General features: G+C 46.9%; 2 protein-coding genes across 2 annotated transcripts in view; one reads left to right on the forward strand and one right to left on the reverse strand.

Moving 5' to 3' along the window:
• Nucleotides 1-13,994, reverse strand: part of NSFL1C (NSFL1 cofactor) — a 29,587-nt gene extending 15,593 nt beyond the window's left edge. The window contains exons 1-3 of the mRNA XM_058174640.1: nt 13,858-13,994; nt 2,089-2,186; nt 36-110 (exon numbers count right to left, since the gene is read on the reverse strand). Coding sequence (XP_058030623.1) covers nt 36-110; nt 2,089-2,186; nt 13,858-13,959 — 275 coding nt within the window. The 5' untranslated portion in view covers nt 13,960-13,994. The remainder of the gene's footprint in view (nt 1-35; nt 111-2,088; nt 2,187-13,857) is intronic.
• Nucleotides 13,995-20,410: 6,416 nt separating this feature from the next.
• The window catches only part of TBC1D20 (TBC1 domain family member 20), a 31,095-nt gene continuing 26,121 nt past the window's right edge, over nt 20,411-25,384 (forward strand). Inside the window, exon 1 of the mRNA XM_058174637.1 lies at nt 20,411-20,592. Coding sequence (XP_058030620.1) covers nt 20,547-20,592 — 46 coding nt within the window. The 5' untranslated portion in view covers nt 20,411-20,546. The remainder of the gene's footprint in view (nt 20,593-25,384) is intronic.

The following is a 25,384-nucleotide window of genomic DNA, read 5'->3' on the forward strand; positions in this document are numbered from 1 at the left end:
TCCCAGTTCCTCCTTTCATCTGACCAGTAACCAACCTTTGTCCTTCTTCCTCCTCCTCTTCCTCCTCCTGAGCGTGAACGAGGTCACGGAACGACGTTACCCTGTGGTCGCTGGAGGAAGAAAAAGCAAATACAAAATGAGTTTGCTACGTCCTCCGATGTGGTTTCTCTCCTTGGAATCTTTCAGGGTCCGACCAGGATTAGAAGGAAGAAGGTCTCAGCAAAATACTTAAGTTGCAATTGTAAACCAGGAAGTGGACTTGCAACAGCCACCAAAGGGGTTACACAGGGTCACAGGGAAAACGGACTGCCAATTGAATTCCAGAAAAGTTATTATTTTCATCTCTAAATCCATTGATGGCACCTTCTGCATTCAAGTTTGGCTCAGTCTGTTAGATTAAGGTTTTTCAAACTTTTAAGAATGTTGGCTTCAATTCCCAGAATTCCCCAACCAGCAGGTTTTAAGATGGGTGGACTTCAACTCCCAGAATTCTCCAGTCAGCATTCTTTAAGATCGGAGTTCAACTCCCAGAATTCCCGAGGCAGCAGACTTTAACACAGGTGGAATTCCACTACCAGAATTCTCCAGACAGCAGGATTTAAGACAGCTGGACTTCAAGTCCCACAATTCCCCAGGCTTTAAGTTGGTTCTAGGCTTTAAGTTGGGTGGATTCCAAATCCCCAAATTCCCCAGCCAGCATGGTTTGAGATGCTGGTTTGGACTTCATTGCCCAGAATTCCCCAGCCAGCTTGTTTTAAGATGGGTGGAGTTCAAATCCCAGAATTCCCCAGCCAGAATGCTGGTTTGGCTATCCTTCCTTATTGCACTGATGCAGCTGAGCATGAGTTTATATAGATTGCAAAAGTGAGCCCCCTGCAAATAAAGATGGGGGCTTGAGGAAATGCAAATAACGTGCTGGGCTAAGATACAACATAGAAAATAAATGTAATTAGATAGATAGATAGATAGATAGATAGATAGATAGATAGATAGATAGATAGATAGATAGATAGATAGATAGATAGATGGATGGATGATAGGTAGATAGATATAAGGTAAAGGTAAGGTAAAGGTTTTCCTCGCACACACATGCTAGTCGTTCCTGACTCTAGGGGGCAGTGCTCATCTCCGTTTCAAAGCCGAAGAGCCAGCGCTGTCCAAAGACATCTCCGTGGTCATGTGGCCGGCATGACTCAACGTCAAACAGCGCACGGAACGCTGTTACCTTCCCACCAAAGGTGGTCCCTATTTTTCTACTTGCATTTTTTTACGTGCTTTCAAACTGCTAGGTTGGCAGAAGCTGGGACAAGGAACGGGAGCTCACCCCGTTACATGGCAGCACTAGGGATTCGAACCGCTGAGCTGCCGACCTTTCGATCGACAAGTGTCTTAGTCCCTGAACCACTGTGTCTCTCTCTATATAAAAAACCTCATCTAATATGATGCACGAAAATTACGTGCAAGAAGTATTAAACTGTATAATATGCGGCTGATTCTGGTGTGTTAATACAAAAATAACTCCCTTGAGTAGTTTTAAATACGGGTAGATCATTTAGTGACCATTCGTTTAGTTACGGCACTGGGGGGGGAAAAGGGGACTTATGACCATTTTTTCACTCTTATGACCGTTGCAGCATTCCCGTGGTCACGTGCTGAAAATTCGAACGCTTGGCAAATGACTCATATTTATGACGGTTGCAGTGTCCCAGGGTCACATAATCCCTTTTTGTGACCTTCTGACAAAGCCAAATCAATCCGGAAGCCACCATTCACTTAACAACCAGGTTACTCACTTAACAACCGCTGTGATTCACTTGAGAACGGAGACAAGAAAGATTGTAAAATGGGGCAAAATTCATTTAACAACTCAGCAATGCAAATGTTGGGTTTGACTATGGTCCTAAGTCAAGGACTCCCCATACAATCACGTCCTCACTGAGCGCCATCTTCCCAGAAGGCCCTGGTTTAGGAAATCCCATTGCTATGAACGGTAGACCTCCCTGGCAGATTCTGCTCTGCTCTCCAAGATCCAAATCCAATGTTTTTTTCTAACATTTAATTCTCTCAAAAACAGGGAGATTACATCACCTGGCTGCGGTGCCTCTGGTAACGGAGCTAGAGGTTGGCTGTGGGAGGGTCATGATGTCTTCGTCACCGCCATCTTCGTAGAAACTAGCCAGGGCGATCTGAAAAAAAGGAAATGACACCATCCGACAGCACGTTAACGGAATAATAGGGGCCGTGGAGGTCTTCTAGTCAAGCCCCCTGCTCTTTGTGGTAGCCCCTCAAATATTGGAACAACGCTATCACGTCGCCCCTAGTTTTCATTGGACCAGTTGCAGACATCATGACTAATAAAACCAAAGCCTTCCCTTTTACACCACTCCTTTAGCCATATAAAAGCAGAATATACATGCCAATGCAGAAGGCTGTAAAAATAGTAATAGTAGTAGTAGTAGTAGTAGTAGTAGTAGTAGTAGTAGTAATAATAATAATAATAATAATAATAATAATAATAATAATAATAATAATAATAATAATAATAATATCAGAGTTGGAAGGGACCTTGGAGGTCTTCTAGTCCAACCCCCTGCCCAGGCAGGAAACCCTACACCATTTCAGACAAAGGGCTATCCAACATCTTCTTAAAAATTTCCAGTGTTGGAGCATTTACAGCTTCTGCAGGCAAGTTGTTCCACTGATTAATTGTTCTGTCAGGAAATTTCTCCTTAGTTCTAGGTTGCTTCTCTCCTTGATAAGTTTCCACCCATTGCTTCTTGTTCTACCCTCAGGTGCTTTGGAGAATAGCTTGACTCCCTCTTCTTTGTGGCAGCCCCTGAGATATTGGAACATTGCTATCGTGTCTCCCCTAATCCTTCTTTTCATTAAACTAGACATACCCAGTTCCTGCAATCGTTCTTCATATGTTTTAGCCTCCAGTCCCCTAATCATCTTTATTGCTCTTCTCTGCACTCTTTCTAGAGTCTCAGCATCTTTTTTACATCATGGCGACCAAAACTGAATGCAATATTCCAAGTGTGGCTTTTAGCAGGTGGAATCTTCCACAGGTAGTCCCTGACTTACAACAGTTCATTTAGTGACCATTCGAAGTTCTATCGGCACCGGGGGAAAAGGCGACATGACCGTTTTTCACACTTACGACCGTTCCAGCATCCTCATGGTCACGTGATCAAAAAATGTGGAGTCTTGGAAATGGGTTCATATTTATGATGGTGGCAGTATCCCAGGTTAAAAAGAGGGCTGTGAAAATATTTACAGATCCCTCACATCCTGGACATAAACTGTTTCAACTCCTACCCTCAAAACGACGCTATAGAGCACTGCACACCAGAACAACTAGACACAAGAACAGTTTTTTCCCGAAGGCCATCACTCTGCTAAACAAATAATTCCCTCAACACTGTCAGACTATTTACTGAATCTGCACTACTATTAATCGTTTCATAGTTCCCATCGCCAATCTCTTTCCACTTATGACTGTGTGACTATAACTTGTTGCTGGCAATCCTTATGATTTATATTGATATATTGATCATCAATTGTGTTGTAAATGTTGTACCTTGATGAACGTATCTTTTCTTTTATGTACACTGAGAGCATATGCACCAAGACAAATTCCTTGTGTGTCCAATCACACTTGGCCAATAAAAATTCTATTCTATTCTATTCTATTCTATTCTATTCTATTCTATTCTATTCTATTCTATTCTATTCTATTCTATTCTAATGATAAGCATAGGGATATTGCACTAAATCAGGAGTCCTCAAACTACGGTCCCTGGGCCGGATACGTGCAATGAACATTTGTGTTGCTGCAAAGAGTCTCCCCCTTTGGGGTCTTTTTGTGTGGGTCGGAAGGGGGCAAAATTTCTGACTTGGGGTCTGCTTCGGCCTCCTGGTGTGGGGCTTTGGGCAAAGGCTGGAGGGAAACACCACTGGTGGCAAAGAGCCGGAGGGCCTCGTTCCAGTGGGACTGCATCATGGCCTGGAACTGGCTGACCATCTCAGCCCTCTGAGCCTCCAGGCGCCGGTACCTGGTCTTGCACTCCCGCAAGTCTTCCCTCTGTTTGGAAAGCCTATGCTCCTAGTCCTCAGTGAGGTGCTTCTGCTGAGCCTCCTCCTCGGCCAGACGCAATTTGAACTGAGCTGTTTTGCCAACTCTTTCTCCTGGTGGCTGCTTAGCTCCAACAACTGCTTCCTGTTGGGGCCCTAAGGAGCCCAGGCGGGATGGGGTAGGGGGGCGAGAAGGGGCTGGTAGGAGTCAGGAGAGGCCAGCGAGGCACCCCTCAACATGAGTGACATCGAGTTGGCCACGGCCACCCACTCACATGACCATCTAGCCACGCCCACCCAGCCGGTCATTAGGTAGATAGATATTATTAGTGGTCCACAGGATTTAAAATTATGAATTTAGTGGTCCCCGAGGTTCAAAATTTGGTGACCCCTGGCCTATACTGTAGTCTTCAACCTACAGCCGTTCGTTTTGTGATCGTTCAAAATTACAACGGCACTGAAAAAAGTGATTTGTGACCATTTTTTCACACTTATGACCTCTGTAGCATCCCCGTGGTCGCATGATCAAAATTCGGATCTTTGGCAACTGTTTTATACCTGTGTATCCCCGTAAATAAAACCGGGTCTTATATTAATTTTGGCTCCAAAAGATGCATCAGGGCTTATTTTCTGGCTAGGTCTTATTTTTAGGGAAAACTCGGTACTAAATGCGTCCCTGTGGCCGACGATCTTTTAACTGGGGCTTATTTTGGGGGGTAGGGCTTATCTTACAACAGGGGTGTCCAAACTACGGCCCGCAGGCCAACTGTGGCCCGCGGGTCAGTTTTTATTGGCCCGCAGCAAATTCTCGGTGGACAGTGGGGTGCGGCCCCCGTCCTGGCCCCCAAGGAAGCCGCCGCTCGCCCGGTTGCAGATGCGGAGTGGCTCCGCTGAGGCGATCCCCGTCCACCCGGGGCTGCGGGCCGGCCATTCCGCCACTGGGCTGCAGGGGGCGCCCAGGACGCCCATGGCTCCAGCCCGGCCCACCAGACAGAGGAAGAGGCGGGCGGGCGGCGACGCCCATCGTCCCCACGCGGGCTGCAGCCCCGAAGCCAGGCGGGCGGCGCTCTGCTTCCCAGCCCCGCGGGATCCTCTCCGGCGCGGCGCTCTGCACGCTCAGGGGCGCTTACTTGTCGCGGATGATGGTCTGCAGCCCGGATCTGGTCGCTCATGGGCAGGAGTTTGAGCTGGGCCGCCGATCCCGGCCAGTCGTGACGCGTCGCCGTCGCTGATGTGGCCGTGGCCTCCTCGGCGCCCCCGTTGCCCGCACAGCAGCCGTTCCCGCCAGTGCAGCAGCATCGGCTGCCGTCGGCCCTGCTGCTGCTGCTGTCCGGGCTCCGGCTGGCTCCGCTGCCCGGCCGGGTCGGCGGCGCAGCTGCCGAGGCCCGCCGCCGCCGCCGGCATCCCGGCCTCTGCCCCGCCCGGGCCCACCACGCCGGTCGCGGCAAGGCATCGCCTCCATGCGCCGCTGAAGCAGCGCCGCGCCCCGCCACACGCTCCGCTTTACCTCAGCCGCGGGCCCGTGTGCCGGCCCGTGACGCGGCCGAGCTCGCCCGCTCCCATTGGCCGCCGCGCCTGCCGCTCCGCTCCGCGCCGCCACTCGGCGTTCGGAGGAGGGGCCGGTGCCCGCCCACTCTCGCCCCCTAGTTAGCCCCGTCCCTTTCTGGCCTGGGTGGGAGCCGCGTGGCACACCTGAGTGGCTGCGAGGAAGCGGTGCGGGCCTCGCCTGGGCCTCCCCGGAGTCCCTCCATTGGCTGCTGTGTCTCCCTCAGTGGGAAGAGAGTTCGCGACGGACGGCGGAAAATCCCCAGTAAATACATGCTGGTTGCCAAAAGCTTGACTTTTGATGTAACTGGGGATGCTGCGAAGGTCATAAATGCAAAGACTGGTGGTAAGTCACTTTTTTCAGTGCTGTTGTATTGGTCGCTAAATGAGTGGTTGCAAGCCGAGGATTACTGGTAGCCGCTGTCAGTATTTAGGTCTCTATGTATTTAGGTTTCTATGCCCATAGCCACATCCACTCAGTCACATGAGGAGTTAGCCACGCCCACCAGTCACATGACCACCAAGCCACACCCCAAAATAAGCCACGCCCACAGAACTGGTACAAAAAATTTTAGCGTCCCCCCCCCCCGGTGGCCCGGGCCTTTGCTTATTTTTCTGTATCTGGCCCTCACTCAAAAAACTTTGGACACCCCTGTCTTACAAGCATCCTGAAAAATCATGCTAGGGTTTATTTTGGCAAGCAAAGTCCATGAGGGGGACGCCGGGTTCACTTAACAACCATGTGATCAGCTTAACGACTGCAGTGATTCACTTAACAACGGTGGCTAGAAAGATTGCGAACTGTCAAGGAATAGCAGCAGTGTTGCAAGGATTTCTCCAGAAGGACTATAATTTTGCTCTTTTCCGGCAGTCCTGGCTGCGTGGGACTGTTTTCATTTGCACATTTTTCACTCGGACAGAGGTCACCCCCTTCGATACAGGGAGGGAGAGAAAATAAAAATAAAAGATCTATTGTGGAACAAAAAGGTCACAAGCTCCAAAGAGGTATTGAACCGTTCACTTTGGAAAGACACAAAGAGAGTTGCTTTCAAAGGTTATCAGGAGCCTGTTTTGGGTGACTCATTCTTTTCAGCCTACAAGGTTAATGGCTGAATGTGACATATTTTGAAGCAGGGATGGGGACAGAATAGAGTAGAGACAGAATAAGGATAGAATAGAATAAGGATAGACTACGGATAGGAAGAAGAGGAGAAGATTATAGATATAAATATACAATCATGAAATGATGGATTGGGTAAAATAGAAAAAGAAATCGAAAAGAAAGTATATATTATCAGAAGATTGGCGTTGCTCGGATACCAAACAAGGGAAATAATATACAACCAGGAAGAAAGAAAGAAGAGAGGAATAGAAGGTAAGATAGAGGAGGTGAAGGAGAGAGAGGGATGGAAGGAAGGAGAAGGAGAGGAAGATAAGTTAGGGGATAAGAGTAGGAGAGAAGGTGAGAAGTTGAGAAAGGAGGGAAAGAGGAGTGGGGGAGAGGAAAGGGAAGGGAAGTAGGTATGAGGAAGGAGAGGAGGAGGAGGAAGGTAGGAAAGGAGAAGGAGGGAGGGACAAGAGAAGAAGGTTTGTTGTAAAACAAAGCGAAAGAAAAAGTAGAAGAGCAACTCCAAAGGTAATTTAAAAGTTTTATTTCTGTGCTTTCTTTAGAGAGAATATGTATGATTAGGTATGAATAAGAAAATGTACATTTATAATATGTGTATAAGAAAAATAAAAAATTAAAAACTTTTTACCAAAAAAAGAAGAAGAATACGGATAGGGATAGAATATAGCATCGTGATGGCAAACCTGTGGCACGCAGCGTCCTCTTTGATGGCACACAAGCCATCACCCCAGTCCAGCTATGGCCACGCATGCGCACGTGGCTCCCTCTGGCTAGCTGGTCTTTGGGTCTGTCATGCATGTGCAGGTCGCAAGCAGGGGGGGGGTTTTCACATGTACATGGGCGGGGCACGGGTGGGGTGTGTGTGTGTGCATATGCATGGGGATGAGGCGTGTCTGCATTTTGGGGGTTCAGTGCACACTGAACGTGCACACACACTTTGGGCACTCAGCCTGGAAAAGGTTACCCATCATTGATATAGAGATTGGAGAATGTAGAGTAGAGTAGAATATAGAATAACAGAGTTGGAAGGGACCTTGGAGGTCTTCTAGTCCCACCCCCTTCTCAGGCAGGAAACCCTACACCATTTCAGACAAATGGCTATCCAACATTTTCTTAATAATTTCCAGTGTTGGAGCATTCACAACTTCTGCAGGCAAGTCGTTCCACTGATTAATTGTTCTAACTGTCAGGAAATTTCTCCTTAGTTCTAAGTTGTTGTTTTTTTATTATTATTATTTGAATTTATATCCCGACCTTCTCTGAAGACTCAGGGTGGCTTACAGTGTGTAAGGCAATAGTCTCATTCTATTTGTATATTTATATACAAAGTCAACTTATTGCCCCCCCAACAATCTGGGTCCTCATTTTACCTACCTTATAAAGGATGGAAGGCTGAGTCAACCTTGGGCCTGGTGGGACTCGAGCCTGCAGTAATTGCAAGCAGCTGTGTTTAATAACAGGCTGCATTAGCCTGGTGAGCCACTTCCCAGCCCAGTTGCTTCTCTCCTTGATTAGTTTCCACCCATTGCTTCTTGTTCTACCCTCAGGTGCTTTGGAGAATAGTTTGACTCATTCTTCTTTGTGGCAACCCCTGAGATATTGGAACACTGCTATCATGTCACCCCTAGTCCTTTTCATAATACACCCGAGCCACAGTTTAGCAAACTAGAGTTTAACCAGGATGTATAACTATAAACCAGCCTGCATGTTGGGTGAAATCAGAAAACTGGGTCAACTAAGAACCCATAGAATGTAATAGGCACTTAGATGCACTTTATGTTGAATTATTTTTTCTATGTCAAATACAGGCAGTCTCTGACTTATGACCACAATTGAGCCCAAAATTTCTGTTGTTAAGGGAGACATGGGAAATGAGTCTGGCCCCATTTTACCACTTCTTTTCGCCACAGTCGTTAAGCAAATCACTGCAGTGGTTAAGATAGTCACACGTTTGTTAAGTAAATCTGGCTTCCCTTTCGATTTTCCTTGTCAGAAGGCCCCCAAATAGGGATGTCCCTTATGTTGGTGGGGACAGAACACCTTACATGATCAAAGGACAGCGCAACCATCATAAATATGAACCGGTTGCCAAGCGTCCGAGTACTGATCTGCTGATCGTGAGGCTCTGCAACGGTCATAAGTGTGAAAAACGGACATAAGACACTTTTTCCAACGCTGTTGTAATTTTGAACGGTCGCTAAACCAATAGTGCAAAGGAACCAGAGCCTCTGTCAGGGATAAGTCACTAGTATGTATGTATGTATGTATGTATGTATGTATGTATGTATGTATGTATGATTTATTTGTTTATTTATTTATTTATTTATTTATTTATTTATTTATTTATTTATTTATTTATTTATTTATTAGATTTTTATATCGCCCTTCTCCCGAAGGACTCAGGGCGGTGTACAGCCAAGGATAAAACTCAATATATATACAATTAAAACCAGAATTTAAAACAAAGCAAATTACAAAAAGGCCGTAATTAGAATTTAAAAATTTAAAACCCTAAAACAATAAAAACCCAATTTAAAATAGTAAAACTATTATGCCAGTCCCGCTTGAATAAATAAATATGTTTTTAGTTCACGGCGAAAGGTCCGAAGATCAGGCACTTGGCGTAAGCCAGGGGGAAGTTCGTTCCAGAGCGTCGGAGCTCCAACAGAGAAGGCCCTGCTCCTGGGGGCCGCCAGCCAACACTGTTTGGTGGACGGCACCCTGAGAAGCCCCTCTCTGTGAGAGCGTATGGGTCGGTGGGAGGCATAAGGTAACAGCAGGCGGTCTCGTAAGTACCCGGGTCCTAAGCCATGGAGCGCTTTAAAGGTGGTAACCAGAATCTTGAAGCGCACCCGAAAGACCACAGGAAGCCAGTGCAGACTGCGCAGCAGTGATGTTACGTGGGAGCCACGAGTGGCTCCCGTTACTACTCGCGCAGCCGCATTCTGGACTAACTGCAGCCTCCGGGTGCACCTCAAGGGCAGCCCCATGTAGAGAGCATTGCAATAAACAATAGTTTTGCTGGAATGAACATCAGATTCACATACGTTAAAAAAAAACAACCTCACAAACTCTTATCATTTTACTTATTATATTTCAGGCTATCACCTTGATACAGGGAGTCCTCGACTTAGGGCCACGATTGAGTCCCAAATCGCTGTTCTTAAGTGAGACATCTGTTAACTGAGTTTTGCCCCCGTTTTAAAACTTTTCTTGCCACAGTTGTTAAGTGAATCACTGCAATTCTTAAATTAGTAACCCGGTTGTTAAGCAAGTCTGGCTTCCCACTGGACTTTGCTCGTCAGGAGGTCGCAAAAGTTGATCACATGACCTTGGGACGCAGCAAACAACCCTCATAAATACAGACACATTGCCAATCATCTGAATTTTGATCACATGATTATGCTGCGAAGGTCAGAACTGTGAAAAACGGTCTTGAAGTCCCGTTTTGCAGTGCTGATGTAACTTTGAACGGTCACTAAATGAACTGTTGTAAGTCGAGGACTACCTGCATTGGAAATTCACAATCTGTGGCATGCCACCGGCTAGCCTGGAAGACTCCCTCACTGTGGGCACGGAGATAACTGGAACAATTTTCAACTCCCTGAAAGTAGAGCAAGGAGAAACCAAACCAGTTCTTCCCGAAAGGCCTGTTGCCAAATTACAACTCGTTGCAAACGATGCCAGGAGGATCCAAAGGGTTGCATCTGGTGCCCGCCGATGCCAGATTCCCTCCGTCTCAAATTCTCTTCAATGCCAAACCTGCCAGGATGACTTGCTTGTGTGCCACCTGCCATCCCTTCTAATGAGGTTGCTATCGGCTCTTTTTTTTTGAGGGAGGAAATTGAAGTAACTTTTGGAACCGAACCTGTACAGGTAGTCCTCGACTTACAATCGCTCATTTAGTGACCATACAGTCGCAGTGGCCTTGAAAAAAGTGACTTATGACCATTTTTCGCGTGACTTGTTGCAACATCCCCAGGGTCACGTGATTACAATTCAGACACTTGGCAACTGACACACGCACACAAACACACACAAACACACACACACACACACGACGGTTGCAGTGTCCCGGGGTCACGTGATCCCCTTTTGCGACCTTCTGACAAGCAAAGTCAATGGGGAAGCCAGATTCACTTAACAACAGTGTTACTCATTTAACAACTGCTGTGATTCACAACCACTGTGGCAAGCCACGTTGTAAAATAAGGCAAAAGTCACTTAACTGTCTCACTTAGCAACAGAAGTTTGGGCCTCAGTTGTGGTCATAAGTTGAGGACTACCTCTACTATTAGAATCGAGGTGACCCATATTGTAACAAAACAGTAGAGCACGGGTATGTATGGCCTTTCCTCACCTCCCTGAACCCTTTATTTATTATTAAATGTATTTATTGTTCAATTTTCAAGATTTTGGTAAGTATCTTTAAAGCGCTCCATGGCTTAGGACCCGGGTACTTACGAGACCGCCTGCTGTTACCCTTTGCCTCCCACCGACCCTCACAGAGAGGGTCTCCTCAGGGTGCCGTCTGCCAAACAGTGTCGGCTGGCGGCCCCCAGGAGTAGGGCCTTCTCTGTGGGGGCAGTGACGCTCTGGAACGAACTTCCCCCTGGCCTGCGTCAAGTGCCTGATCTTCGGACCTTCCGTCGTGAGCTCAAAACATATTTATTTATTAAAGCGGGACTGGCATAATTAGTGTTGAATTTTAATTGGGTATTCTTAATTATTTTAAATTTTTAAATCTAAATTTTAATAATCAGCCTTTAAAATTTGCTCTTTTTAAATGTTGTTTTAAATTGTATATATTTTGTTTTTATTCTGGCTGTACACCGCCCTGAGTCCTTCGGGAGAAGGGCGGTATAAAAATTTAATAAAATAAATAAATAAATAAATAAATTTATATACAGGTGGTACTTGACTCACAACCATTTGTTTAGTGATCATTCAAAACAGGGGTCTCCACCTTGGTCCCTTTAAGACTTGTGGACTTCAACTCCCAGAGATCTCTGGGAGTTGAAGTCTAAGGGACCAAGGTTGGAGACCCCTGATTCAAAGTTACAACAGCATTGAAAAACTAACCATTTTTCACCCTTACAACCGTTGCAGCATCCTTCTGGTCATGTAATGAAAATCTGGACGCCTGGCAACCGACTCATACTTACGACCGTTGCTGTGACCAAGGGTCATATGATCTTCTTTTGCGACCTTCGGACCAGCCAAGTCAATGGGGAAACCGGATTCATTTAACAACCGTGTTGCCAGTTTAACAACGGTGGCTAACAAAGTCGTGAAATGGGGCAAAACACATTGAACGGCTGTCCCGTTTAGCAACAGATATTTGGGGTTCAATTGTAGGTCGTTACACGAGGACTGCCTGGATTCCCCCCCCCCCACATCTTGCAGTTTTGGGGACACCCTGGGCAGCTCCTTAGCAAATGAAGTTCCCAAAGGAGGCTGACTTTGCAGGGAGGGAGGGGGAAGAAAGCCCCCTCCCTCCCAGTCACCTAATCTGGACTACATACCCCATCATCCACAGGCTGGGTTGTGCACAGATAGGGCAGAAGAGGAAACTCTTCCACTTCTTCCCCACTTCCCTTTGTAATCTTGACCATCCCCTAGAATCACCCCCACCCCACCCCCGCCAGAAGAGAGGGGAGGGTCCCTCCCAGTGAAGCCCCCCTCCCCCTCCACCCCATTTCAATGAATAATGGGAAGGGGAGCTTTCTCCAAGAGGGCAGCAGACTGGCCCAGGAAAGCCCTCCTTTCAGGCCCCCCTTGACAGACAAGGCTGATAGGGTGGAGAAGGGAGGCGGCCTTCCAATGGAGCCCCCCCCTGCCCCAATTTCAATGCAGAATAAGGGAGGGGGCTTTGTCCAAGAAGGGAGGGGCAATGGCCCAGGGAACAGACCCTTTCAGGACCCCCCTTAACAGGCAGGGGTGATGGGTAGAGAAGGGGGGGAGCTGCATTTCAATGCAGAATAAGGGGGGGGGCTTTGTCCAAGAGTGGGAGGAGACACCTAGGAAAGACCCCTTCCAGGCCCCCCTTGACAGGGAGGGATAATAGGGGGGCTTCCAGTGAGCCCCCGCCTCATTTCAATGCAGAATGGGGGCTTTGTCCAAGAAGGGGGAGTGGGGAGAGACCTGGGAAAGACCCCCTTCCAAGCCCCCCTTGAGAGGGAGGGAAAAGGGGGTAGAAAAGGGGGGGCTTCCAGTCAAGCCCCCCGCCTCATTCCAATGCAGAATAAGGGGGGGGCTTTGTCCAAGAGGGGGGAGAGACCCGGGGAAGACCCTCTTCCAGGCCCCCCTTGACAGGGAGGGATAATGGGGTGGGTGGGTTTCCAGTGAAGCCCCCCGCCTCATTTCAATGCAGAATGGGAGGGGGCTTTATCCAAGTAGGGGAGGGGAGACACCTGGAAAGACCCTTCCAGGCCCCCTTGACAGGGAGGGATAATGGGGGCTTCAGTGAGCCCCCGCCTCATTTCAATGCAGAATGGGGGCTTTGTCCAAGAAGGGGAGTGGGAGAGACCTGGGAAAGACCCTTCCAAGCCCCTTGAGGGAGGGAAAGGGGTAGAAAAGGGGCTTCAGTCAAGCCCCCGCCTCATTCCAATGCAGAATAAGGGGGCTTTGTCCAAGAGGGGAGAGACCTGGGAAGACCTCTTCCAGGCCCCCTTGACAGGGAGGGATAATGGGGTGGGTGGGTTTCCAGTGAAGCCCCCGCCTCATTTCAATGCAGAATGGGAGGGGCTTTGTCCAAGAGGGGAGAGACCGGGAAGACCCTTCCAGGCCCCCTTGACAAGGAAGGATGGGGGAAGGGGCTTTATTCAAGCCCCCGCCTCATTTCAATGCAGAATAGGGGGGGCTTTGTCCAAGAGGGGGGAGAGACCCGGGGAAGACCCCCTTCCAGACCCTCCTTGACAAGGAGTGATGAGGGGGTGAAGAAGGGGGGGGAAGCTGGGTGGAAAAGCCCCCCCCTCAGGGGGAAGGCCCCCCCCACCCCTTTCCGAGCCCGGGGAGGGGGAGAGGAAGGCGGGATCCCGGCCTCCCCGCTTTTCCCAGGGAAGCTACGGAGACCCCGGGAGCTCTTTTCTCCTTCCCGCCGGCCTTACTTGCAGGTCCCCGCCCGCCGACTCCAGGAAAAAGCGCGCCCGCTCCTCCTCGGCCCCGGTCACGGCCACGAACTCCCTCAACGCTTCTTCGCGGTCCGCCATCTTGCCCGGTGCAACCGCCAAAGCGCTCCGGCCGCGCCTCGCCGCCCGCAAAGCGCCTCTCTCGCCGCTTCCGCCCGCCTTTGAAGGCCACGTCCGGCCCTGGAGCCCTTTCCACGGGTCACATCCGGCCTCCTCCGAATCGAAACCAAAGCCGCGCGTGGGGGTTCCGGCCTGGGGATTGGGATGAGTGCGGGGGGGGGGATTGCGGGATCGGAGGGTTAGATGCGTTGGTGCGCTTGGATCATTGACCGTCTTAATCTCTGGTATCTGAGGGGTCCCTGGTGCCCTGTGAGGTGGGGGAGGGTTCTTGCAGGCGTTTCATGACCCCTCTATGGACCATCATCAGTGCTAGATGTGAGTGGGGTGTGCAGAGAAAAGGTGGAATGGAAGAGGAGTGGGAGGAGGACTGTGGGGTCCTTGGAGCTCTCTGAGCTTGGTGGTTTCCTTGTAGACGTTTCATGACCCAACTAGGGAACATCATCAGTGCTACGGAGTGGGGAGGAAGAGGAGGAGGAGGAGCACTGTGGGTCCTTGGTGCTCTCTGAGCTTGGTGGTTTTCTTACAGACGTTTCATTACCCAACTAGGGAACATCGTCAGTGCTAGAAGGGAGTGGGGTTTGCAGGGGGAGGAGGAGGAGGAGGAGGAGGAGGAGGACTTCGGGGTCCTTGGAGCTCTCTGAACTTGGTGGTTTTCTTGCAGACGTTTCATGACTCAACTAGGGAACAACATCAGTGCTAGAAGGAAGTTGGGTTTGCAGAGAAGAGGAGGAGGAGGTGGTGGAGAAGGAGCACTGTGGGTCCTTGGTGCTCTCTGAGCTTGGTGGTTTCCTTGCAGACGTTTCGTGACCCAACTAGGAAACATCATCAGTGTTAGAAGGGAGTGTGGGTTGTAGAGTGGAGGAGAATGCGGAGAAGTTTGTGGAGGGGAGGGGGAGGAGGAGGATTGGGGTGCCCTTGATCCTCTCTGAGCTTGGTTGTTTTCTTGCAGATGTTTCATGACCCAACTAGGGAACATCATCAGTGCTAGAAGGCAGTGGGGTTTGCAGGAAGGAGGAGGAGGAGTGGTGGTGGTGGAGGAGGAGAGGACAATGATAACTGAGGGGTCCTTTGTATTCTCTGAGTATGATTGTTTTCTTGCAGGCATTTCATGACCCAACTAGCTAACGTCATCAGTGCTAAAAGGGAGTGTGGTTTGAGGAGGAGGAGGAGCACTCTGAGGTCCTTGGTGCTCTCTGAGCTTGGTGGTTTTCATACAGGTGTTTCATGACCCAACTAGGTAAGGTCATCCATGTTAGAGTGGGGTTTGCAGGGAGGAAGAGGAGATGTTCTCTGAGCTTGATCATTTTCTTTCAGACATTTCACTACTAAACTAGGTAACATCATCAGTGCTGCAAGCATAATGTTGTGTCTGCGCCCCCCCCCCCCGAGCCGGGCCCCCTGCCAGAAAGTGACTTGGAAAGTGAGGGGGAAGGGCCATCAGGACTTACCTCGGGAGCACCGGCTTCCCTGACTCAGCTCCAGGAGCCAGAGGCAGGCCAGGTGGAGGAGATAACGAGGCCTCTGTCCCCTGACTCTTCCCCCCCCCAGGTCACACTTCCAGACCCAGCTGATGGCAATCAGGCCTGGCTGGACCCTAGGTTTCATAGGCAGGCCTAGGAAGTGCTGAGTCATGGAGCCACACCCCACGGGATATAAAGGCCGCAAGAGCTGCTGTGCCTCTTCGTAGCAGGCAAATCAACTGCTTGACTAGAGCTGAAGTACTGTTTGTTGACTCATCGGCATCAAGGGAGATAACAGAGTCACTTGGCAGACGCTCGCCAGTTTGCTGCCAGAGCTGATAGTGCCAGCTAATTAAGCCATCGCTCGGATGGAGGCGAGGGGGGACAGAACACTTAGTGAGCACCAAGGGCCCAACAGTCGTCCTCCTCCTCTCTGCAAACCCCACTCCCTATGATTTAGTCAGGTCATGAAATGTGTTGTGTCTCGCTCGCTTTCCCCGCAGCCGGGTCTCTCTTATCTCCTGCCGAACGCTGAGGAATGTCCTGGCATGCCTCCAGGCCCCAGCCCTGGCACCATGCCCAGACAGGCCAAACAAGACGAAGGGCCTGACGTGCCTCCAGCCCCCAGCCCTGGCTCCATGCCCAGGCAAACAGAGCAACTAGACCCCTCCCCCTCCCCCACAGCATGTGAACCTGAGGAATGTGAATTGCCAACAGCTGGAGCCTGGAGAGATCCTCCCTTCAGGAGAATTGATAGGCGGCGTCAGCAAAAGGAAGGGAGGGGCAGGCCTGGATAAGTGCTGAGTCATGGAGCCACACCCCATGGCCTATATAAAGGGTCTGCCGACCCGGCCATCAGCGGAGGAGTGGGACACAACAAAATGTTTGGAAGAAAACAATCAAGCTCAGAGAGCACAAAGGAAGCCACAGTCCTCCTCCTCCTCTTCTTCATCCTCGACTTCTCTCCTTCTCCTCCACGAACCCTCTCCCCTCCCTTTTAACACGGATGATATTACCTAGTTGAGCAATGAAACATCTGCAAGAAAACAACAAAGCTCAGAGAGCACCAATAGTTCATCCCTGAGCTATAAATATTCTCCTTTTTCGGTCACCGCACCAACGATGCACAGTTTAGTCCTTCTCAAGATGCCGCCTTCCAAACCTACAGGGAATAAAACTGCTCCAAAAATAGACTGCAAAAATTCCAAAAAGAGACAGCAGAGATCAATAAAGGAGAATATTTATAGCTCAGGGTTGAATTGAGGGATCCTTGGTATTCTCTGAGCTTGCTTGTGACCCGACTAGGAAACATCATCAGTGCTACAAGGGAGGAGGGTTTATGGGGGGGGGAGGACTGTGGGGTCCTTGGTGGTCTCAGAGCTTGCAAACATTTCATGACCCAACTAGGGAACATCATCAGTGTTAGAAGGGAGGGGGAAGAGGAGGAGGAGGAGGACTGGGGGCTCCCTGGTGCTCTCTGTGTCAGTTTTGGAAGGCAATTTTCTTTTTTGCTTCTTAACTTTGCCACATATTTTAGCTGGGAAAGTTGGGAGGGGGTTGTTGTTGGAGCGGTAGAAAGTTAGTCATAACAACATTCCGTATTCAAGGTCATCCAGTGTCTGACATATCCAATTGAGCGTGAAGAGTTGATTGGACAATGTGATGAACTTGTGGGTGTGGGGCAGGGCTGTGAACTGTCAACTGGGTGTGAAAAACCTGGAAGCTTTCAGTTTCGGGTTTTCCCAGCTGGGCCAACATGACATCTCTAATAAATTGGAACTTTGAGGAACCTCAAGCCTCAGAGCTTTATTTCGTTAGGGGTGTTCCTCTGAGCTTGCTTGTTTTCTTGCAGACATTTTATGAACCTAGACTGAAAGGCCAAACCATTAGAAAACAAATTCAGAGCAAACCCCACTGCCCAATATCTCTGATGATGTAACCTAGTTGGCTCATGAAACATCTGCAAGAATATGACCAAACTAAAGAGCATCAAGAACTCTACAGTTCCTCTCCTCCTCCTCACCACAGCCCCCACTCTCTTCTTGCATTGATATACCCTAGTTCAGGGGTCTCCAACCTTGGTCCCTTTAAGACTTGTGGACTTCACCTCCCGGAATTCCTCAGCCAGCTTTGCTGAGAGTTGAAGTCCACAAATCTTAAAGTTGCCAAGGTTGGAGACCCCTGAACTAGCTGGCTCATGAAACATCTGCAAGAATATGAACAAGCTCAGAGAGTATCAAGGACCACACAGTTCCTCTCCTCCTCCCCCCTCCCTCCATCTCCTCCTCCTCCCCCTCTTCCCCATAACCCCCCCTCCTTTCTATACTGATGTACCCTAGTTGGCTCATGAAACATCTGCAAACAATACCACGAAGCTCAGAAAGCACCAAATGAGGAACACATTCCAAACCCAAAATATGTATACGTATATAAAGTGATTTCTTCCCTATCTAAGGTTGTTCTAACCTTGTTAGCTGAATGGGGCCTATCTTTTACTTACGCATAAATTAAAAAATAGTAATCGGCCTTCCCACTTCAGATCCTATCCTGCAAATGGTCACACTTGGCTAAGAATCTTGCCATGGTTTATGGCTAACAATTTATTCAAGAGAACCGCACAACCACTGCCATCCCTTCTCTTCTCTCTCTCTCTTTCCCTTCAAAGAAGGATCTTGGAATATTTTATAGAATAGAATAGAATAGAATAGAATTTTTATTGGCCAAGTGTGATTGGACACACAAGGAATTTGTCTTGGTGCATATGCTCTCAGTGTACATAAAAGAAAAGATACGTTCATCAAGGTACAACATTTACAACACAATTGATGGTCAACATATCAATATAAATCGTAAGGATTGCCAGCAACAAAGTTATAGTCATACGGTCATAAGTGGAAAGAGATTGGTGATGGGAACTATGAGACAATTAATAATAGTGCAGATTCAGTAAATAGTCTGACAGTGTTGAGGGAGTTATTTGTGATGGCCTTCGGGAAAAAACTGTTCTTGTGCCTAGTTGTTCTGGTGTGCAGTGCTCTATAGCGTCGTTTTGAGAGTAGGAGTTGAAACAGTTTATGTCCAGGATGCGAAGGGTTTGTAAATATTTTCATGGCCCTCTTCTTTATTTTATCTTTACTTATTTCTTTATTATACAAATTTATCTAACCACCCAGTTTGCATATAAGTGACTTCAGCCAGTTTACAAAAGGTAATTTTGTGTTTCAAAATAGTGTTTATTCTTATTTGGACTTATTTATATATCGCTGGAAAGTTGCTTGAAGTGAATTTTCTTCCTGAAAAGTGAAATATAAACAATAATTATATAATGCATACTTTGTTTTCATCTTCCTGTTTTGCAGATTCATTCACTTACAAGGACCGTTTTCATTTTAAGCTACCTTGAATGTCCTTTCTGAATAAAAAGGCAGCATATACTGTAAATCTCATAACATAACATAACATCAGAGTTGGAAGGGACCTTGGAGGCCTTCTAGTCCAACCCCCTGCCCAGGCAGGAAACCCTACACCATCTCAGTCAGATGGTTATCCAACATTTTCTTAAAAATTTCCAGTGTTGGAGCATTCACAACTTCTGGAGGCAAGTTGTTCCACTTATTAATTGTTCTAACTGTCAGGAAATTTCTCCTTAGTTCTAAGTTGCTTCTTTCTTTGATCAGTTTCCACCCATTGCTTCTTGTTCTACCCTCAGGTGCTTTGGAGAACAGCCCGACTCCCTCTTCCTTGTGGCAGCCCCTGAGATATTGGAACACAGCTATCATGTCTCCCCTAGTCCTTCTTTTTGTTAAACTATTTATTTTATTTATTTATTCAAATTTATATACCGCCCTATCTCCCGAAGGACTCAGGGCGGTGAAACTAGACATGCCCAGTTCCTGCAACCGTTCTTCATATGTTTTATCCTCCAGTCCCCTAATCATCTCCTTCCACATTGTCCGATTTCTAGTACAGGTCCTCTCGATTTACGACCGCAAGGTTGTGGTTTTAGATAAGCGAGTCAGGCATTACATGAATTTTGCCCCGTTTTACGACCTTTCTTGCCAGAGTTGTTAAGTGAATCACTGCAGTTCTTAAGCTAGTAACATGGGTCATTAAGTGAATCGAGCTTCCCCGGTGACTTTGTTTGTCAGATGGTCGCAAAAGGGGATCACTCTGGGACATTGCAACCGTCATAAATATGAACCAGTTGCAAAGCATAGATTGTATGTTATGTGTCTGAATTTTTGGCCAGGTGACCATGGGGAGGTGGCAACGGTCGTAAGTGTGAAAAACAATCATAAGTCACTTTTTTCAGTGCGTTGCAACTTCAAACTGTCACTAGAACGAATTGTTGTAAGTGGACAACCACAGGAAGTCCTCTCTTAGTGACCATCTGAAGTTACAACAGCACTGAAAAAAAATGACTTAGGACCGTTTTTCACACTTACGACCGTTGTAGCATCCCCAAGGTCACATGATCAAAATTCACACACTCGGCACTCATACTTATGACGGTCACAGTGTCCCGGGGTCATGCAATCCACTTTTGCGACCTACTGACAAGCAAAGTCCATGGAGAAACCACTTAACAACGGGGTGACTACTAATTTAACAACTGCAGTGATTCACTTAGCAAATGTGGCAAGAAAAGTCGTAAAATGGGGCAAAACTCACCTAAAAAATTACTCACGACTTAGCAACATAAATTATGGGCTCAATTGTGGTCATAAGTCGAGGACTACCTGATCCAAACTTAAGCAGAGAAACGAGTCTATCTTTCTATCTCTATGGTTTATTTTGCTGTTTCATCCCTGGAGTTTGCGCTGCGCGTCGCTCTACTATTTTCTATCTCTCTAGGGGAGTCCTCCTCTCCGCCCGACTTTTATCAATCACAGGAGATGGGCGGGCTGGCGCATGCGCCTCGGGAAGGTAGGCCCGGCTGTTTACGCCTCCGCGAACGCATCCCGCAGGCGATTGGTGGAGGCGGCGTCCACGTAGGCGGAAGGCGGAACCGTGTGCGTGGACAGGGGGAAAAAGAAGACGCGGAGTCCGGCAGGCCGCCGTGATGAGCCTCTGCGGTGGCCGGAGACCATGACCCAGCCGAGGCCGCCACGGCTGCATGACAACGCGGAGCGAGGTACGTAAGCAGGTCCGTCGGGCCCGCGCAGGGCCGCCCGCCGGTGGGCGATCTCGGAGGACGCGAGGCCTTCTCCTCCTCTGAGGTAAAAGTTGATGCTGCTGTGAGGGGAAGGGGAAGGGGCGTGGCCGTGCAAAGGCGCCGCCTCTCTTCTCCTCTGACGGGCTGAGGCAGCCAATCAGGAAAGGCGGCGCCACCGAGAGGCGGGCAATGAGGGACTTGTTTGGCCCCTCCTTTATCCCCGGCCAAGACAGGCAGGCAGGCAGGCAGAAATTCAACCGGTCGAGCGTCTCTCCTGTGGAAAAGCTCCAGTTCTTTCCCACCTCACAGGGTTGTGGTGAAAACAGGAGGAAGGAGTTTCCAGTATCTTGGCTGCCTTGAATTGTTTGTAAAGAAAGAAATAATCATATGTGTGAGGGGGTGACACATGTGTACACATTGAGTCCTCAACTTACATGTAACACACACACATGTAGTCCTCAACTTACAACACGTAGTAACACACATGTCAACTTACGACACGTGATAACACATAGTCAACTTACAACACATAGTAACACTTGCAACTCCTCAACTTGCAACATGTAACACACGTAGTCCTCAACTTACATGTAGTAACACACGTCATCAACTTACAGCACGTGGTAACACATAGCCATCAACTTACAACATACAGATCCTCAACTTACAACACGTAGTAACACACATAGTCCTCAACTTATAACATGCAGTAAGGCATATCAACTTACAATGTGTAGTAACACATAGTCATCAACTTACAACACATAACACACTTCCTCAACTTACAACACGTAGTAACACACGTGGTCCTCAACTTACAACATGTAACACACATCAACTTACAATGCGTAGTAACACATAGTCATCAACTTACAACACATAACACACATCATCACCTTACAACACGTAGTAACACACCTCCTCAACTTACAACACGTAGTAACACGTAGTCATCAACTTACAACACATAACACACATCCTCAACTTACAACACGTAGTAACACACACGTAGTCCTCAACTTACAACATGTAGTCATAAACTTACAACACATAATGCACACGTCCTCAACTTACAACATGTAGTAACACACACAGATAGTCCTCAATTTACAACAGTTCGTTTAGTGACTGTTAGATGTTACAAGGGCACTGGAAAAAAGTGACTTAGGACCGTTTTTCACACTTCACAATTTGGATGTTTAGCAACCGACTCATATTTATGACGGTGTCCCAGGGTCACGTGATCCCCTTTTGCGACCCTCTGACCAGCAAAGTCAGTGGGGGAGGCAGATTCATTTAACGATCATGTCATTCACTTAACAACTGTAATGATTCACTTTAACAATGGTAGCAAGAAAGGTCGTAAAGTGGGCAAAGCTCACTTAACAGCAGAAATTTTGGACTCCATTCTGGTCGTAAGTCTTGAATTCTTTGTGTAATGTGATTTTATATATATATATATATATATATATGTAGATCTTTGGTTATTCGGGTTTTCTCCCGCGTAAAATTGGAAGTGTCTTGGCGACGTTTCGACGAAGTCTCATTCGTCATCTTCAGGCTTCAGCTTCGTGCTTCTGGGAGCTCCCAGAGCACAAAGCTGAAGCCTGAAGATGACGAATGAGACTTCATCGACACGCCAAGACACTTCCAATTTTACGCTGGAGAAAACCCGAATAACCAAAGATCTATATATATATCTATCTATCTATATATATATATATATATATATATATATATTATATATATATATAAATATAGACACACACACAAACAATACACATGCACACATTATTATATCCATGCACACAACCTTATATTTTATATATATTTGGTGATTTTCTCCAGTTCTTTTGTTTTCTGCTGCCTCCTGGTACTGCCACGTCCACTATGCAAACTTTTTTATTTTCATATTGCGATTATTCTTTTCACTTTTTATTGATTTTCTGTGTTTTATTGATTTTGTGTATTTTATACATACATAAAGACACGTGTGTGTGTGTGTTTAGGGGGGCAGTTTCCTCAACTTACGACAAATAATTGAACCCAAATTTCTAATACTCACTTTGTTAAATGAGTTTTGCCCCATTTTATGATTTTTCTTGCCACAGTCATTAAGTGAATCACTGCAGATGTTCAATTAGTAACACAGTCGTTAAGTGAATCTGGATTCCCTGTTAATTTTGCTTGTCAGAAGGTCGCAAAAGAGGATCACGTGACCCTGGGACACTGCAACGTCATAAATATGAATCAGTTGCCAAGTTTCTGAATTTGGATCACATGACCCCTGGGGATGCTGCAATGGTCGTAAGTGTGAAAAACGGTCATAAGTCACTTTTTCAGTGCTGCTGTAACCTCCAACAGTCACTAAACAAACTGTTGTAAATCAGGTATTACAGGTTGGTTGGTAGAAATAGAGACAGAGATGTTATCTAACCTGATAGCAAAACATTCGGAAAGCAACCCACAAGCTTGGAGAACGAACCTCCACCCTCATAGAGATATATGGATAGGGATGGATGTTTGTGCGTGTGTTTGTGTGTGTGTTAGAAAAAACACCTAATACTCCTATTTCACCTAATTTCCTATTAAATCTTCTACATAGGTATTTATGTATTGTACCATTTATTTTTGTTGGAGAGAGAGAGAGAGAGAGATGGGTGGATAGATGATAGATAGATAGATAGATAGATAGATAGATAGATAGATAGATAGATAGATAGATAGATAGGTAGATAGGTAGATAGGTAGATAGGTAGATAGGTAGATGGAGAGAGATGGGTGGATAGATAGATAGATAGATAGATAGATAGATAGATAGATAGATAGATAGATAGATAGAGATGGGTGGATAGATAGATAGATAGATAGATAGATAGATAGATAGATAGATAGATAGATAGATAGATAGATAGATGGAGAGAGAGAGAAAGAGAGAGATGGGTAGATAGAGAGAGATGGGTGGATGGATGGATGGATGGATGGATGGATAGATAGATAGATAGATAGATAGATAGATAGATAGATAGATAGATAGATAGATAGATAGATAGATAATTCTTTATTGGCCTAGTGTGATTAGACACACAAGAAATTTGTCTTTGATGCATACGCTCCCAGTGTACATAAAAAGAAAAGATACCTTCATCAAGAATCATAAGGTACAACACTTTTTTTTATTTGCATTTATATCCCGCCCTTCTCCGAAGACTCAGGGCGGCTTACACTATGTCAAGCAATAGCCTTCATCCATTTGTATATTTTATACAAAGTCAACTTTTATTGCCCCCAACAATCTGGGTCCTCATTTTACCTACCTTATAAAGGATGGAAGGCTGAGTCAACCTTGGGCCTGGTGGGACTTGAACCTGCAGTAATTGCAAGCAGCTGTGTTAGTAACAGACTGTCTTAGCAGTCTGAGCCACCAGAGGCCACTTAATGATAGTCATAGGATACAAATAAGTAATCAAATCATACTAGAAAACAATCAATATAAATTGTAAGGATACAAGCAACGGTTACAGTCATACAGTCATAAGTGGAAGGAGATGGGTGATGGGAATGATGAGAACATTAATAGTAGTGCAGATTTATTAAAGTGTTTGACAGTGTTGAGGGAATTATTTGTTTAGCAGAGTGACGGCCTTCGGAGAAAAAACTGTTCTTGTGTCTAGTTGTTCTGCTGTGCAGTGCTCTATAGCGTCGTTTTGAGGGTAGGAGTTGAAACAGTTTATGTCCAGGATGCGAGGAGTCTGTAAATATTTTCACGGCCCTCTTCTTGATTCGTGCAGTATACAGGTCCCCAGTGGAAGGCAGGGTTGGTAGCCATTGTTTTTTCTTCAGTTCCAATTATCCTCTGAAGTTACTCTGAAGTAATGGGAGAGAAATCCAATCCACAATTCTCCACCAAAGGCAACGTTTGGGCAGAGAAAGCGCATTGCCTCTTGCAAATAAATGCCAAGGGAGGGGCGCTTCCTTTCTGCCCTTCAGACCTTCCAGCGATTTAGCAGGAAAGGAAGGTGAGGCGACCAACACCCCATTGTACAAATCAATTAGCACTTCCTCAGCATACGCTGAAATCAGCAAATGGGCAGGAGTTTTGGCAGGAGTTTTTGCTCTAGTTGCATTTTTAGATGTTGAGCCTTAGCTGGAAATAGAATAAAAGAGTAAATTTCCAGGTGTTTGTGTGCATTCAATAGCCATTTCATTCCATGTAATCATCAGAGGATGGGGTTGATTCTCAAAAGGCCCGGATTCCTTCATATGCCAAGAAAATAGATATATTTCTCAACTTAACGGACACAATTGGGACCAGAATTACTGTTGCTAAGCAATCTGGCTGTTAAATGAATCTCAGCCAAATTTTACAACCCTTTTGCCAGGGCTGTTAAGTGAATTGCACGATCGTTCAGAAAAATCCACCGTTAAGTCGTTAAGCAAATCACGTGGTCATTAAGTGAATTCCGGTTCATTTGTTTGTCGGAAGCATGCCGGGAAGGTCTCAAAAGGCAGTCCCATTACCTGGGATGGCGCACCTGCCACAAATCCATCCATCCCATTACCTGAGATGGCGCATCTGCCACAAATCCAGTTGCCAAGTTGTCTGAATTTTGGTCACATGACTGTAGGGTACTGAGATGGGTATTTAAGTGCAAGGACCAGTTAAAAAGTTATCACTTCTTTTTTTTCCCCTAGTGCTGTGGTAATTTAGAACGGTTGTTAAATGAATGATTGTGAGTTGAGCATTACCAACCTGTAACTACATCCACAG

This window comes from Ahaetulla prasina, chromosome 3 (assembly GCF_028640845.1).
Source record: "Ahaetulla prasina isolate Xishuangbanna chromosome 3, ASM2864084v1, whole genome shotgun sequence".
NCBI classification, from domain to species: Eukaryota; Metazoa; Chordata; class Lepidosauria; order Squamata; family Colubridae; genus Ahaetulla; species Ahaetulla prasina.